This window comes from Lonchura striata, chromosome 3 (assembly GCF_046129695.1).
Source record: "Lonchura striata isolate bLonStr1 chromosome 3, bLonStr1.mat, whole genome shotgun sequence".
Taxonomy (NCBI): Eukaryota; Metazoa; Chordata; class Aves; order Passeriformes; family Estrildidae; genus Lonchura; species Lonchura striata.
Genome location: NC_134605.1, coordinates 111164281 through 111176589, shown reverse-complemented (window position 1 = coordinate 111176589; position 12309 = coordinate 111164281). Strand labels below are relative to the sequence as shown.

General features: G+C 46.3%; 1 protein-coding gene across 1 annotated transcript in view; it reads right to left on the bottom strand.

Moving 5' to 3' along the window:
• The window catches only part of PINX1 (PIN2 (TERF1) interacting telomerase inhibitor 1), a 61773-nt gene extending 51933 nt beyond the window's left edge, over positions 1–9840 (bottom strand). The window contains exons 1-4 of the mRNA XM_021540533.3: positions 9770–9840; positions 3468–3577; positions 1602–1694; positions 1170–1248 (exon numbers count right to left, since the gene is read on the bottom strand). Of these exons, the coding sequence (XP_021396208.2) occupies positions 1170–1248; positions 1602–1694; positions 3468–3577; positions 9770–9788 (301 nt within the window). The 5' untranslated portion in view covers positions 9789–9840. The remainder of the gene's footprint in view (positions 1–1169; positions 1249–1601; positions 1695–3467; positions 3578–9769) is intronic.
• Positions 9841–12309: the final 2469 nt, after the last annotated feature.

Below are 12309 nucleotides of genomic sequence, written 5' to 3'. Positions count from 1 at the left end.
CAAGTTGCAACTTGGGAAGGATTTAGTTCTGAAAAGAGACAGGAACTTGTGGAATTTCCCCACGAAATGATCTCCTACCTCTCCAGGAGTGACAGCACCGAGTCCTGGGTGGCCTCATGATTTCACAAGGACAGCTTGCATAACAAATTAAAAAAGGTGTTTTGAGGCATCAGGCTCAACATTTTAATCCTAGTATTCCAGGATTAGAAAACTTCCTTGCTAACTGATTTTTCTCCTCTTCTTTCTACAGTTTCTCTCCTAGAAAAACTTCAGTGCTCCAAGGTTAAGAATGAATGAATGAAGAGTTGCTAAATTCACTAATCTGGCAATTCTGTCCCAGCAGCACAAGGACAGGCTGTGTCCAAACAGGAGCCCTTGATTTAACAACACTCAAGAGAAGTGTTCAGATACAAAACCAGTTTAAACTACATTTAACTACAAGAGAAATGATAAATCACTTCATTAACCAATTCTTTCTCTAAGCTCACACCACAACTTCCTAACTTCATTTTCACAAAGCAAGGTCAGTTTGTAAGAAGGTTTTCAAAAATAGAAGACTTCAAAAATAACTGTTTTAGGAAAGCTTTCCCACTTGTGTGCTCAACACCAGGGCTACAAAAATCCCGTTATGCCACACTCAAAGCAGAGATGTAGAACTCTGAGGCAAAAGCTACAGAGCAGCTCTCCAAGGACAGGAAAAGGAGGTATTTTAAGAAGCCACTGGAGCATGGAAGCCAAGTGTGACAGTTCATCAGCAAAAGGAAGGCATAGCATTGCAGTGCTGAGTGGTTGCTGTGAGCCTTCAGACAGATTTTGGGTGCTTTATAAAGAAGGAAATGCTCCTCTAGGTACAGCCCAGGGAAAGTGTCCCAAATATTGTGATCCCGGATGAAATAAACATTTCATCAGGTTAAACATTGCATGTTTTCTTTCCTCAAGAAAAAGCCTTTCTCTGAGTGCTGAGAGCAAAACTGATACACTGAGATCCACAAATCCATGTTCATGGACAGCAACACATCCTTTGGCTCCCAGTGATTTTGGGGAAGAAGTTCTCAACCTTATCTAAAATATTATTTGCATCATAAACTGGGCCTCAGGAACTTTTTCAAGGCACAGAATGGAAACTCTGCTGAGCTTCCAGCATTTGACTGAGCCAAGCATGAACCTACCTGTTTCACCCTGTCCATGGCAGTTATTCAGCTCAGCCAGAAGCTGGTTGAAGTCATCCTGATGAGCAATCCAGTCGTCCTGTAAATATCACCCACAAGAATACAAGGCAGAAGTCTTCAGAACTAACACAAAACAGATATAAAGTTTTAAAAACCAGATAGTAAGACTCTTAGAAGCAAATAAATTGGATATATCCAATCCTTGTTGGTGGGAGGGACCCTGGGAAGCTCCACAGGTGGTAACACCAATCACAGCTCCTACAGCCACCCCAAACTGAAACAAAATTAAAAGGGTTGTCTTGGAAATCCTGAACAATCCTGTTTGGTACATGCTAGCAGCTGCTGTGACTACAGTTTTCACTAATATTTCATTCAAATAATTGTGCTTCTGCTGAAATGGGATCCATTCCCTGCCCTGGGTCTAGTGCTCACCTCATGATTGATGGTAGCTCCTAATCCCAGCACGTCGTTTTTCACCTTAACCCTGATGTGCTCTGGATTTCCTTGCTCCTGAGCCCCGAGACCCTAAGGCAGATTTGAAGGTAAAAATGTAAGGATTTCACAGCAGCAATTAGAGCTTTTGGACTGTGAGACAGTTCACAAGGAAATACAGCAAGAAATCAGAACTTCCTGTTTATTTGCCCGCGTGTAGCTGAATTCAGTCACAGGTATTACCACACAGCACACAAAGTTTTTTTAATTCGCTACTTAAGCCTCCAGCAAAGCAATATAAACACTTAAAATAACAACAACATTAAGTAGTTGGGTGATTAATCAGGAAGCCACCTGACATTCCTAAGCAAGCCCAAATTGTTTACAGTTTTCAAACAAGACTCTACATAAGAAGAAGGTGCCTCACCCCACAAATGTCTCTGTCACTGGGAAGGGTAATGGGAATGAGGCAGATCCACACAGAACACACAATCCAAACCAAATTTATATAGAAGGAGAGCAGGGAGGGGCAAGGGAGAAGCAGACTGGAGCCAGCAGGGCATTCACAACTCCTTCCACTTCACGAGTGGATGAAAATATTGACGAAAACCACTTTAGGGTTGTTTAATATGAAGCAATATCTGGGTTCAGGGTTATCTTTCTCAACTGTATGGTCAAGGCTAAAAAAGTTAAAAGGCAAAGCTTTGGGTTTAAAATTTTGTTCTGCTATTCACCTCCTTTTTGCCTCATCTTTTACAAATCATCAGCCAAATGTGTTAGAATCAATAAACATTTATACAGTGCTGCAGTGGAGAGAAGCCCTGCAGACACATCCTGGGATATGGAGTATTTGAAGGGATGAGGCCTATTTGGAAAAGGCTGTTGTTGTTACAAACAAAAAGTCTATTTGGTCAATGGGGTGTAAAATTTGCCTTGAAACTTCTGCTGACCAAAAAGTGTGGAAGCAAGCAGGACACTTGGCCACACATCCTCCTCTGACCCAATTCCAGTACAACCATTTACAGGATTGGTGTTAAGCAGCCTAATTTCACTGCCCAGATGGGGTTTTGCCCCTTAATCTGATCAAGGGAAAGTTCAATTTGTCCAAATTTGTAATAGAATGGAGATATAATCCTTCTTGTACAACTGCTGGCAAGGAAGATCCAGTATCTCGAATGGGAAACATTGTGAGACAACTGAGGCAACAGTTTAAATCCAAAAATAAACTTTAAGGTATTTACAGAATTGAGAATGATCCTAATTTTATGCATTTTAAGGAAGGTCTGGAAATCTAGAAGAATAATTAAAGGTAGTGGGGGTTTTGTGGGGATTCTTTCACTAAACAGCCTGATGTGCAGCCCCAAATCTCAGCTTTGCTGAGGCACCTCTGTGCAATTAAACCTGCAGTTTGCAGGTGTCTGTGCTGACCTGGAGGTTTTTATTAGTGCCAGAAACCAGTTCCCTCACCCACAGGTCCTGGCTGAAGCTGGGAAGGGACACAGCTCATAGCACTTGGGGGGTTCAACGAATAGATCAGATAAAAATCTTAAAACTAGGTGAAAGACTAAAGCAGGTCCTGGAGTTGCTTTAAAGAGTATCAAAAGCAAGGAGAGAACTGAGGGTTTAAAGGCAGCTTAAAACCTTTAACCCGATTAAATGTTCCAGCTCCTGCTCTCACTTGGGAATTTAGATTGTCAAAGAATGGAGAGAAACTGGAAAACAGGAGAGGCACACACAAGACTTTATAACAAGGGTTGCAGAAATCTACCACTGCTCAAGTTCCCTGTGCATTTAAAGAGAATAAACCAAAACTGACCCCTGGCAGTTTTAGACCCTTCAGCTACACAGTTCTCCTTTAGATCCTACCTTTCCTTTGGACCAGCCCATCTTTTCCAGCATCTTCTGGCCAAATTTGGAGTCATCGTTGCTCCAAGCGCTGTTCCGTGGATCCACAGACCACTTCTGCTTTCTCCGGGCTGCAGCAGGAAGGGAAAATTCAAACAGGCTCTACTGGCATTCCCAGAGAGTTCTTGGTATTGAATCACTTCAACCAAAGCTCTTCATTGCAAAAAAAAAAAAGACCCCAGAACTTATGCCAGACTCAATATATTTTGGGGGTTAATTTTACTAAATGAAACAACACAACAACAATAAAAGCCCAGTGAAAATATTAATTTTTAATGGGAAGATGCCAAGGTAGGAAGTTGCTGTCCCTCAGGATGGGCTGCAGTTCAGGGAAGGCTTTAAGGATTACCATTTAGGTGTGAATTCCATATTTATTCCAATTTTGTTCTACATCTGGCTTCAACATGGAGTCTATGAAGGAGGAGATTAGGATGCTGCTTTCCCAACTCTGGACAAAATCAATTCTCCAGGCTTCCCTTTAACCAGAACCCAGAAATTTTAATATCTGGTTTCCTAACAAAAGCCAAATGAAAAGTCCAATGTAAGTGATCAGAGAAACGGAATGACAGAACAGAAAACTGTGGGATTGCAGCTTTTGGATTTCTCAGAAATGGTTTATGAGGGAAATGAAAAGCTGCCAGAAATTATTGCAGGAGTTAAGAGATACAAAGAAGAATCAAGGCTCCTTTGTCCTATGTGGATTCCCAAAGAAATTACAGATTCCCAGACCCACATGTTGCCTTTCCCACCAGGAGCAGCTTCCTTAAAATCAAGGAAGAGAAGCCAGCCCAGTTAACCAGTCACTTGAAGTGTGCACCTAAGCCCAGGCAGGAAGAGAACCTAAATAAACAAGACAAACAAAGAATGGGAGACAGGAAGATCACAAACTTCATTAAACACCATGGGAAATGCTGGATCAAAAATGACCGGTTAACCCAAGGCCACACAAGGCAGGGAGAAGCCAAATCCAACGAGGTGTTTTCAATATAATCAGGAAGTCATCATTCCCTAAAAGACAAGATTTGGGATGTGGGCCAGAGGAACTGAATATTACAGGGATGTTTGACTCATTTTTTGCCCAGTTTTGTTTCATTTTTAAGGAACTAAGACTGTCAGAATTCAAGGTGGGGGCTTTTTTTATCACACTTCCAAAACTTTGAAGCTCCAAACGGCCCCTACACAGTTTTTACAGTGGGTTAAAGGCCTGGGGGCTGTGAGGGGAATCCAACCTTTGCCTGGTTTACTTCTCTACAGGAAACAACTGATTAACCTCAGAGGCTGTGGGTGCCCCTGGATCCCTGCAAGTGTCCAAGTCCAGGCTGGATGGGGCTTGGAGCAACCTGGGAGAGTGGAAGGTGATCCTGCCCATAGCAGGGGGTGGAATGGGATGAACTTTAAAGTCCTTTCCACCCCAAACCATCCCGGGATTCTGTGAGTATTCCCACCAGGAAACCTTGAGAGCAGTAACACCTCCAAGTCCTGCCCATGGTGCCAAGAAAAGATGGAGAACCAGCACTGTGGTCAGTGATTATAAATTTCCAAATAAACTGGGACTCTCCGCTGCCTCACGAAGAACCACAGGGCTCAGCCTGGAGAAAAGGAGGCTCAGGAGGGACATTTTGGCTCTTCACAACTCCCTGACAGGAGGGGCAGCCAGGGGGGTCAGGTTCTTTCCCCAGGGAAAAGGGACAGGAGAAGAGGAAATCACCTCAAGTTGTGCCAGGGGAGGTGTAGATTGAACATGAGGGAAAAAATTCTTCATGAAAAAGGTGATCAGACACTGGAAGAGCCTGCCCAGGGCAGTGGTGAAGTCCCCATTCCTGAACGGACTTCAAAGCCATGTGGATGTGGCACTTGGGGACATGGCTCAGTGGTGGCCTTGGTAACGCTGGAGGATCCTTGGACTTGGTGGTCTTGGAGATCTTTTCCAACCTGTGTGATTCTGGTTCAAGGATTCCAGCAGATCTTATGTTCCCCAACTGAGCAGCTGCCCTTTTTTTCAATCACAGAAAAGTTAATTTCTATGGTTTTTCCTGAATATCTCTCCCTATGGAGAAGCCCCTGAGATGTTTTGCTCCCAGGAGGTTGTTGGTAACAAAGAACAAGGGCATCAAACACAATTATTTCTTGAAATTAAGAGACGTTCCCTTTCCCAGCACTTTCAATCTAAGTATTGCAACCTCTTCATGTTTCTGCAAGGTTAACATACTCTGATTCTTAAATAGGGTGAGTTAGATGCAGGAAAAAACCCCAAACAAACTTGCTTTCATCTTTGGAGAAGTATTTAAGAAAGAGAGGAATAGCTCCATGCCATTTACAGAAAACATAAAATCATCCTCCCTTTCCAAACAAACAACAAAATCCATTAATTAGTCAATAATTTACCAGAAATGTAAATTTGTTTACTGATGTCTTTAGAGTGGGAGAGGAAACCAGGAACAAGATTCAGCTCCTAATTTAACATCAATTTTCTGGGCTTCTTCAAAAATGATGCCACAGACAGCGATGGAACTCTGGGAGAGCAGCACCATCCAGTGGAGAAAATCCTCATTTCTTTAGGGAATCACAGAATCACCGAGGTTGGAAAATACCTCCAAGATCACCGGGTCCAACCATCCCCCAGCACTGCCAAGGCCACCACTGATCCATGACCCCAAGTGCCACATCCACACGGATTTTAAATCCCTCCACAGATGGGGACTCCTCCACTGCCCTGGCCAGCTGTGCCAGGGCTGCACAACTCAACTCCTTCACTCAGAAATTCAATGATCTGGAAAAGATCCATTACTAATCCCTTTTCCAAGACGAATTCTATGTCTGGAGCATGTTTTTAATTATAATTTCTAAAATTTCCCATCCAAACCCCTGCTGTGTGCCCAGAGATGGTCTGGGGGGAACAGGAAGGACAAAACTCTGGTGCCAGGCTGGGAGAGCTGGGAGTGTTCCCCTGGAGAAGAGAAGGATCCAGGGAGAGCTCAGAGCCCCTTTCAGTGCCTAAAGGGGCTCCAGGAGAGATGGAGAGGGACTTGGGACAAGGGATGGAGGGACATCCTGCACACTGACAGAGGCAGGGATGGATGGGATATTGGGAAGGAATTCCTGGCTGTGAGGGTGGGGAGAGCCTGGCACAGGTTGCCCAGAGAAGCTGTGGCTGCCCCTGGATCCCTGGAGGTGTCCAAGGCCAGGCTGGATAGGTTTGGAGCAACCTGGGATGGTGCAAGGTGTCCCTGCCCATGGCAGGGGGTGGAACCGGATGAGCTTTAAGGTCCCTTCTGCTCCAAATGAGTCCATTATTGACATGTCCAAATAAAATAATAAATTCTGAATAAAATTACACCGAAGTTTACACAGAAAATACCTAAAAAATTCCATGTGCAAATGCAGATTTATTTCCCTTAAACCAGATCTTGATTTCCCAGTGTACACCATATTTGTTATTTGTATTGTCCATATTTCCTGCAGCCCAGCACAGAAATTCATCAGACCCTGAGCTCTTGGCCAAGGGTGACCTGTCAGAAACAGGGAGCCCAACTTCTCCATCCCCTCAGAGGCAAAACTGAAGCTCTTTGTTTCCAATATCAGGGAAGCTTAAACAAAATCCACAGAATTATGGAATATCCTGAGCTGGAAGGGACCTGCCAGGACCACTCAGTCCAACCCCTGGTCCTGCACAGAGACCCCAGCAATCCCACCCTGTGCATCCCTGGGAGAATTGTCCAAACTCTCCTGGGGTTCTGGCTGCCTTGGGAATGTCACCATTCCCTGGGGAGCTGTTCCAGTGCCAGACACCCTCTGGGGAAGAACCTTTCCCTGATATCCAACCTAAATCTGACACAGCCCCAGCTGTTCTCTGGCTCCTGTCACTGGGAGCAGGGACTGGAGCTGTCCCTCAGGAGGAGCTGCAGCCCCAGTGAGCTCTGACTGGGAAATGCAGAGACAGAGATGGATACGGAGTTTGATTTAAGGCCCTGGAGAAGCCTTGAAGCTTTAGAATAGAACAGTGAAACAGACACAAAATAAGAATAAAGGTTTGCAGTTTAAGCAGAAATATGTTTTAAGCAAGTAGACCTAGGCCTCGTATAAATGAGCAAATATGCTGAGCAAGATGGTAGAAAAAAAATTCAAGTTTAACAATAGAACTTGTTATAGAGTTGATAAAAAGTAGAAGATACAGCAGTAAGGTTCAGTAGAGTTGCACCATTAGATAGAAAAAGATAAATTAAGGTAAATCATGTAAAACATAGCCATTAGCAATTGGTTGTGAAGATGCCCGTGAACTTTGTGGAAGCAGCTGATTGGATAAGAAATCAGAAATTTGGATAATGCCTTAGAAAAGGCTTTGTAACTAGAGTTATAACAGCTTCTTGATGTGATGGGTGTGAATGTCACAACCTCAGTCTTGCTCTTCCATGACTGATTTTGCCATAAACCATCTTTTAAACTCTTCAGTCGACCTCACCCTTCTGCATCCCCAACATATGACCCCAGTCCCCTCCAGTGCCCTCGGTCACTGCTCATTTGGTCCCTCCAGAGCCTTCCCCACCTCCAAATCCTCCCATGGAGAGTCCCTAAAAGTGGGAGATTGGCACAGGTTGAGCTCAACTCCAGCACCGCCCCAGCAATGACCCAAGCATCCACACCCAGCCCTGCCACGTCCCCCCTGCTGGAATTCTGGATGCTGAGGATTTAAAACTTTCTGTGCTTAAAGGCATAGACCCACAAGAGAACACTGCATTTGACCTGAGGTCGTGGAACAGCCTTTTAAAATTGATTAACAGCACTGGGATTACGGGTTTCTAGTTGGTTAGAAGTGTGTAATATCATAGGGTGGAAAACTTAAAAGAGTTTGGGGTTTTAGAATATAGAAATAAATATGAAGCAAGATGGAGGTTTTAGGGTGGAAAGGGGTTGTTGTTCTCTACCACCTTCTTTTTTCTTCATGGGTTTGGGTGATGTTTTGTAATTGGACAGAAAATCCAGATTGAGGGCTTTGAGAAAACAGTTTTTGGGTTAAAAGGGAAAATAATCGAGGTGTCCTTTCTTAATTGGATAATTTAATCTTAAAAGACCTTGTAACAAGCAGTAGCCATTTTGTGCCTTGCTAATGAGAAAGCTGAACTCACTGTAGTGAGACTGTAACACAGATAAGAAATAATAAACACCCAAGTCTGAACATGAAATACCATCCCAAGTGCCTTCAATCCTGACCTTGAGAAATCTACACCCTCAGTGTCCCCAGCACCCACACCTGGCCCTGTAATGTCCCTGGGTATCCCCAGCACCCACACTTCGCCTGTAATGTCCCCTCAGTGTCCCCAGCACCCACACCCAGCCCAGTCACATCCCCTGGGTGTCCCCAGCACCCACACCTGGCCCTGTAATGTCCCCTGGGTGTCCCCAGCACCCAACACACAGCTCTGTCACATCCCCTGGGTGGAGGGGATGTGACACACCCACACCAGCACCCACACCCCCGGGCTGGAGGTGTCTCCCATCAAACACACGACCAGAGATGGCTTCGAGCCAGGGGCAGGACAAGCTGTCCCTAAGGGTGTCCAAGGGACATTCCCAGTGCTCCTGCCCTGCCTGGAACAAGACAGACCCCACAATGAGCCCCCTGCACCAATGCCCCCTCCCTGGAACCCCTTCCTGGCCCTCCCAGCCTCCAGACCCCACCTTTTCCTTAACCCTGAGACCCTCCGACGCCCCTTCCTGCCTTTCCCAGACCCGACCCTCCGTTTTTCACCCCCAGGGACCCTGCAAGCGCCTCCTGCCTCAGCCCAGGTCTCCCAGCCCCTCTTTTCCTTGGCCCTGGGATCCCCCACACTCCCATTCCTGCCTTTCTCAGACCCGAATCCCCTCGTTCTTCCGCATCGGGGACGCCCTGAGCCCCTTTTGCCGCCGCGGCCTGGGTCTCCAGCTCCCAGACCTCCCGTTTTCCCAGACACTGGGCCCCCCGACCCCCATTCCTGCTTTTCCCAGCCCACCAGGAACCCCTGAACCCCTTCCCCTGACTCAGAGCACCCCATTTCCCGCGCAAAGGGACCCCTCATCCCACCTCTCCCAGTCCTTGCACTCCCCTTTCTTCAACTCTGGAACCCCCCCCGAACGCCTTTATCCGGCCCTGGGACCCCTCCGCAGCCATCGGGAGGGGCAGCGCGGCCCGGGCCCCTCAGGCAGGGCTGTGGGGAGGCTCTGAGGCCGCTCCCGGAGCAGCGGCTCGTCCCCATTCCCGCGGCATTCCCGCCGGCATCGGCACTCACGCTCCGCCAGCATCGCCATCTTGGGGGCCTCCCTCCCTGCAGGGCGCCTTTCCCCACCTCTGCCCCAGCAGCGCCTGATTAAAAAAAATGTTTTAAAACAGGCGAGCGCGGCGGGCACCACAGTGAAAACGAAGAATAAAAAAAAAAAGTTTGCAGATTTGTTAAAATTCTAATAAATATCTCAAAACGCCCCTCGGCTGTGCACCGGCTGTTTCCGAGCAGGGAGAAGGGGATGAGCAGCGCTGGTTATGTGTGGCTGGAATAAAGGGGCACGGGCAGGGTGAATATTCCAGGGAATTTCAGGTGGGGGTGTCCCTGGATTTCCCCAAATCTCGCTGTTGTGGGAGGTGTGGAAAATGTATATTTTATGATTGGCTTTTCGCAAATGTGACAACGAATATTAGATGCGTAATGTTAGAAAGTTATGCTGTAGTAATTCTTTTAAGGAGTGCGTTAAATGTATTTTAGGTCACAGCATAATGTTAAAATAGAAACTCTGCGATGTAGGATTTGTTACAAGCTCAAGCAGGAAGATGAGATAATCAAGAAACTCTCCACACAGAGATGTCAGCAAAGGGGACCCATAAAAAGGTACAGCCTCCTTATCAAAAAAGACAAACATTCTTCCACCTTCTCTCTGTCTTTTTGGAACCAGCAAGATTAAGGAGAAGAAGTTGACAAAAACCAGAAAAGTTCTTAATTTGCAAAGAAATTTATGCATAATGTATAAAATATATGAATATGCAACAGGCATTTAAGGCTTTGTAGGTTATTCCTTTGTTGACAAGGGATGCTTTTCGTGACTTAGTGTCCGAGAGCATTTGGACATCTGTAATTCTTTGTTTTTTATTGTCTTGTAATTGCCCTAACTCTAAACTTTATTACTCTAATTGTATTACTATTTTTATAACCATTTTATTATTATTAAACTTTTAAAATTTGAAAAACCAAGTGATTGTCGTTTTTCACAGGAGGGAACTGGGGGCAGATACACAGAGGCATCTTGAGAAACATCCCTGCCTTTCTGTCAAATGGGAGTGGGGTGAACACGACAAAATATTTTTTCCTTTTTGCCACAAATTGTATTTAAGCAGTGAGGTGAGGAGTGAAGCAACCTCTCTGATGAGTTGCTGAATCAAAGCATTTCTATACAGGAAGCACTTTTTTTTTCTTTTTTTTTTTTTTTTTTTAGTTGGTTTTCCATATTATTCTGTTATTTTATTTGAAGACCAGCACCCAAAATATGAGTTCTTCAGGCAGCTTCCTCAGGCTCTCCTTTTGCGTGCGTTTTGCATCTAAGTGCAATATTTTGTTATTTAATATCCCTTTTATAGAACTGCTGTGTAGTGGTTTTATATTCTGTTTCCATGGGGTGTGTTAATTCTGTCTTTTACCATTTACTGAATCCATGTTTGTGTCTTTTCATGTTGTTGTGCCGTTCTGAATTGTGGATATTTGGTGTCTCTCCTTCTCCTTCCCAGCTGGAAGTGCCCCAGGTGTCCTCAATACCTTGAGTCAGGTTGGTAATGGGAGGATTGAGCCCAGAATCACAGGATGGGTTGGGTTGGAAGGGACCAGGGTCAGGCTGGAATGGTTCCTCTGGTGCCACCTCCCTGCTCCAGCATAGCACAGAGCACAGGATTGTGTCCAGAGAGTTCTGGAATATCCCCAGTGAGGAGACTCCACAGCCTGTCTGGACAATCTGCTCAGTGCTCAGTCACTGCACAGGACATTTCTTCCTCCTGTCCAGGTGGAACTCACTGGGATCAGTCCCTGCCCGTTCCTCTGGTGCCATTGCTGGTCCCAGAGCAGAGCCTGGCCCTGCTCTGACCCTCCCTGCTCACAGGGACACCCAGGGCTGAGGGCTCCTCTCAGCTGTGCCTCCTCTGGAAGCTGAACAGCCCCAGCTCCCTCAGCCTTTCCTCACCAGGGAGATGCTCCAGGCCCTCCATCATCCTTGCTGCTGGGCCTGCTCCAGGAGATCCGTGGCCCTCCTGTCCTGAGGAGCCCAGAGCTGGACACAGCAGCCCAGATGTGCCTCACAGGGCTGAGCAGAGGGGCAGGATCACTCCCTGACCTGCTGGAAATGCTCTTCCTGGTGAACTCCTGGATCACTTTGGCTTCTTTGCCCTCCAGGCACTGCCGGTCAAGGACACTTTCCACTATCCCAGCTTGCTCCAAGACCCATCCAGCCTGGCCTTGGACACTTCCAGGGATCCAGGGGCAGACACAGCTTCTCTGGGAAACCTGTGCCAGGGCCTCCCCACCCTCACAGCCAGGAATTCCCTCCCAACATCCCATCCATCCCTGCCCTCTGGCAGTGTGCAGCCATTCCCTGTGTCCTGTCCCTCAATGCCTTGTCCCAAGTCCTTCTCCAGCTCTCCTTTAAATTCCCTTCAGGTACTGGGAGCCCACAATTAGGTCACCCCAAAGCTTCTCTTCTCCAGGCAGAGCAAGACAAATTCCCCCAGCCTTTCCTCACAGAGAGGATCAGGACAGATTTCCCACTGCTCTTTCTCCATCCACCCTCCCATCTGGCT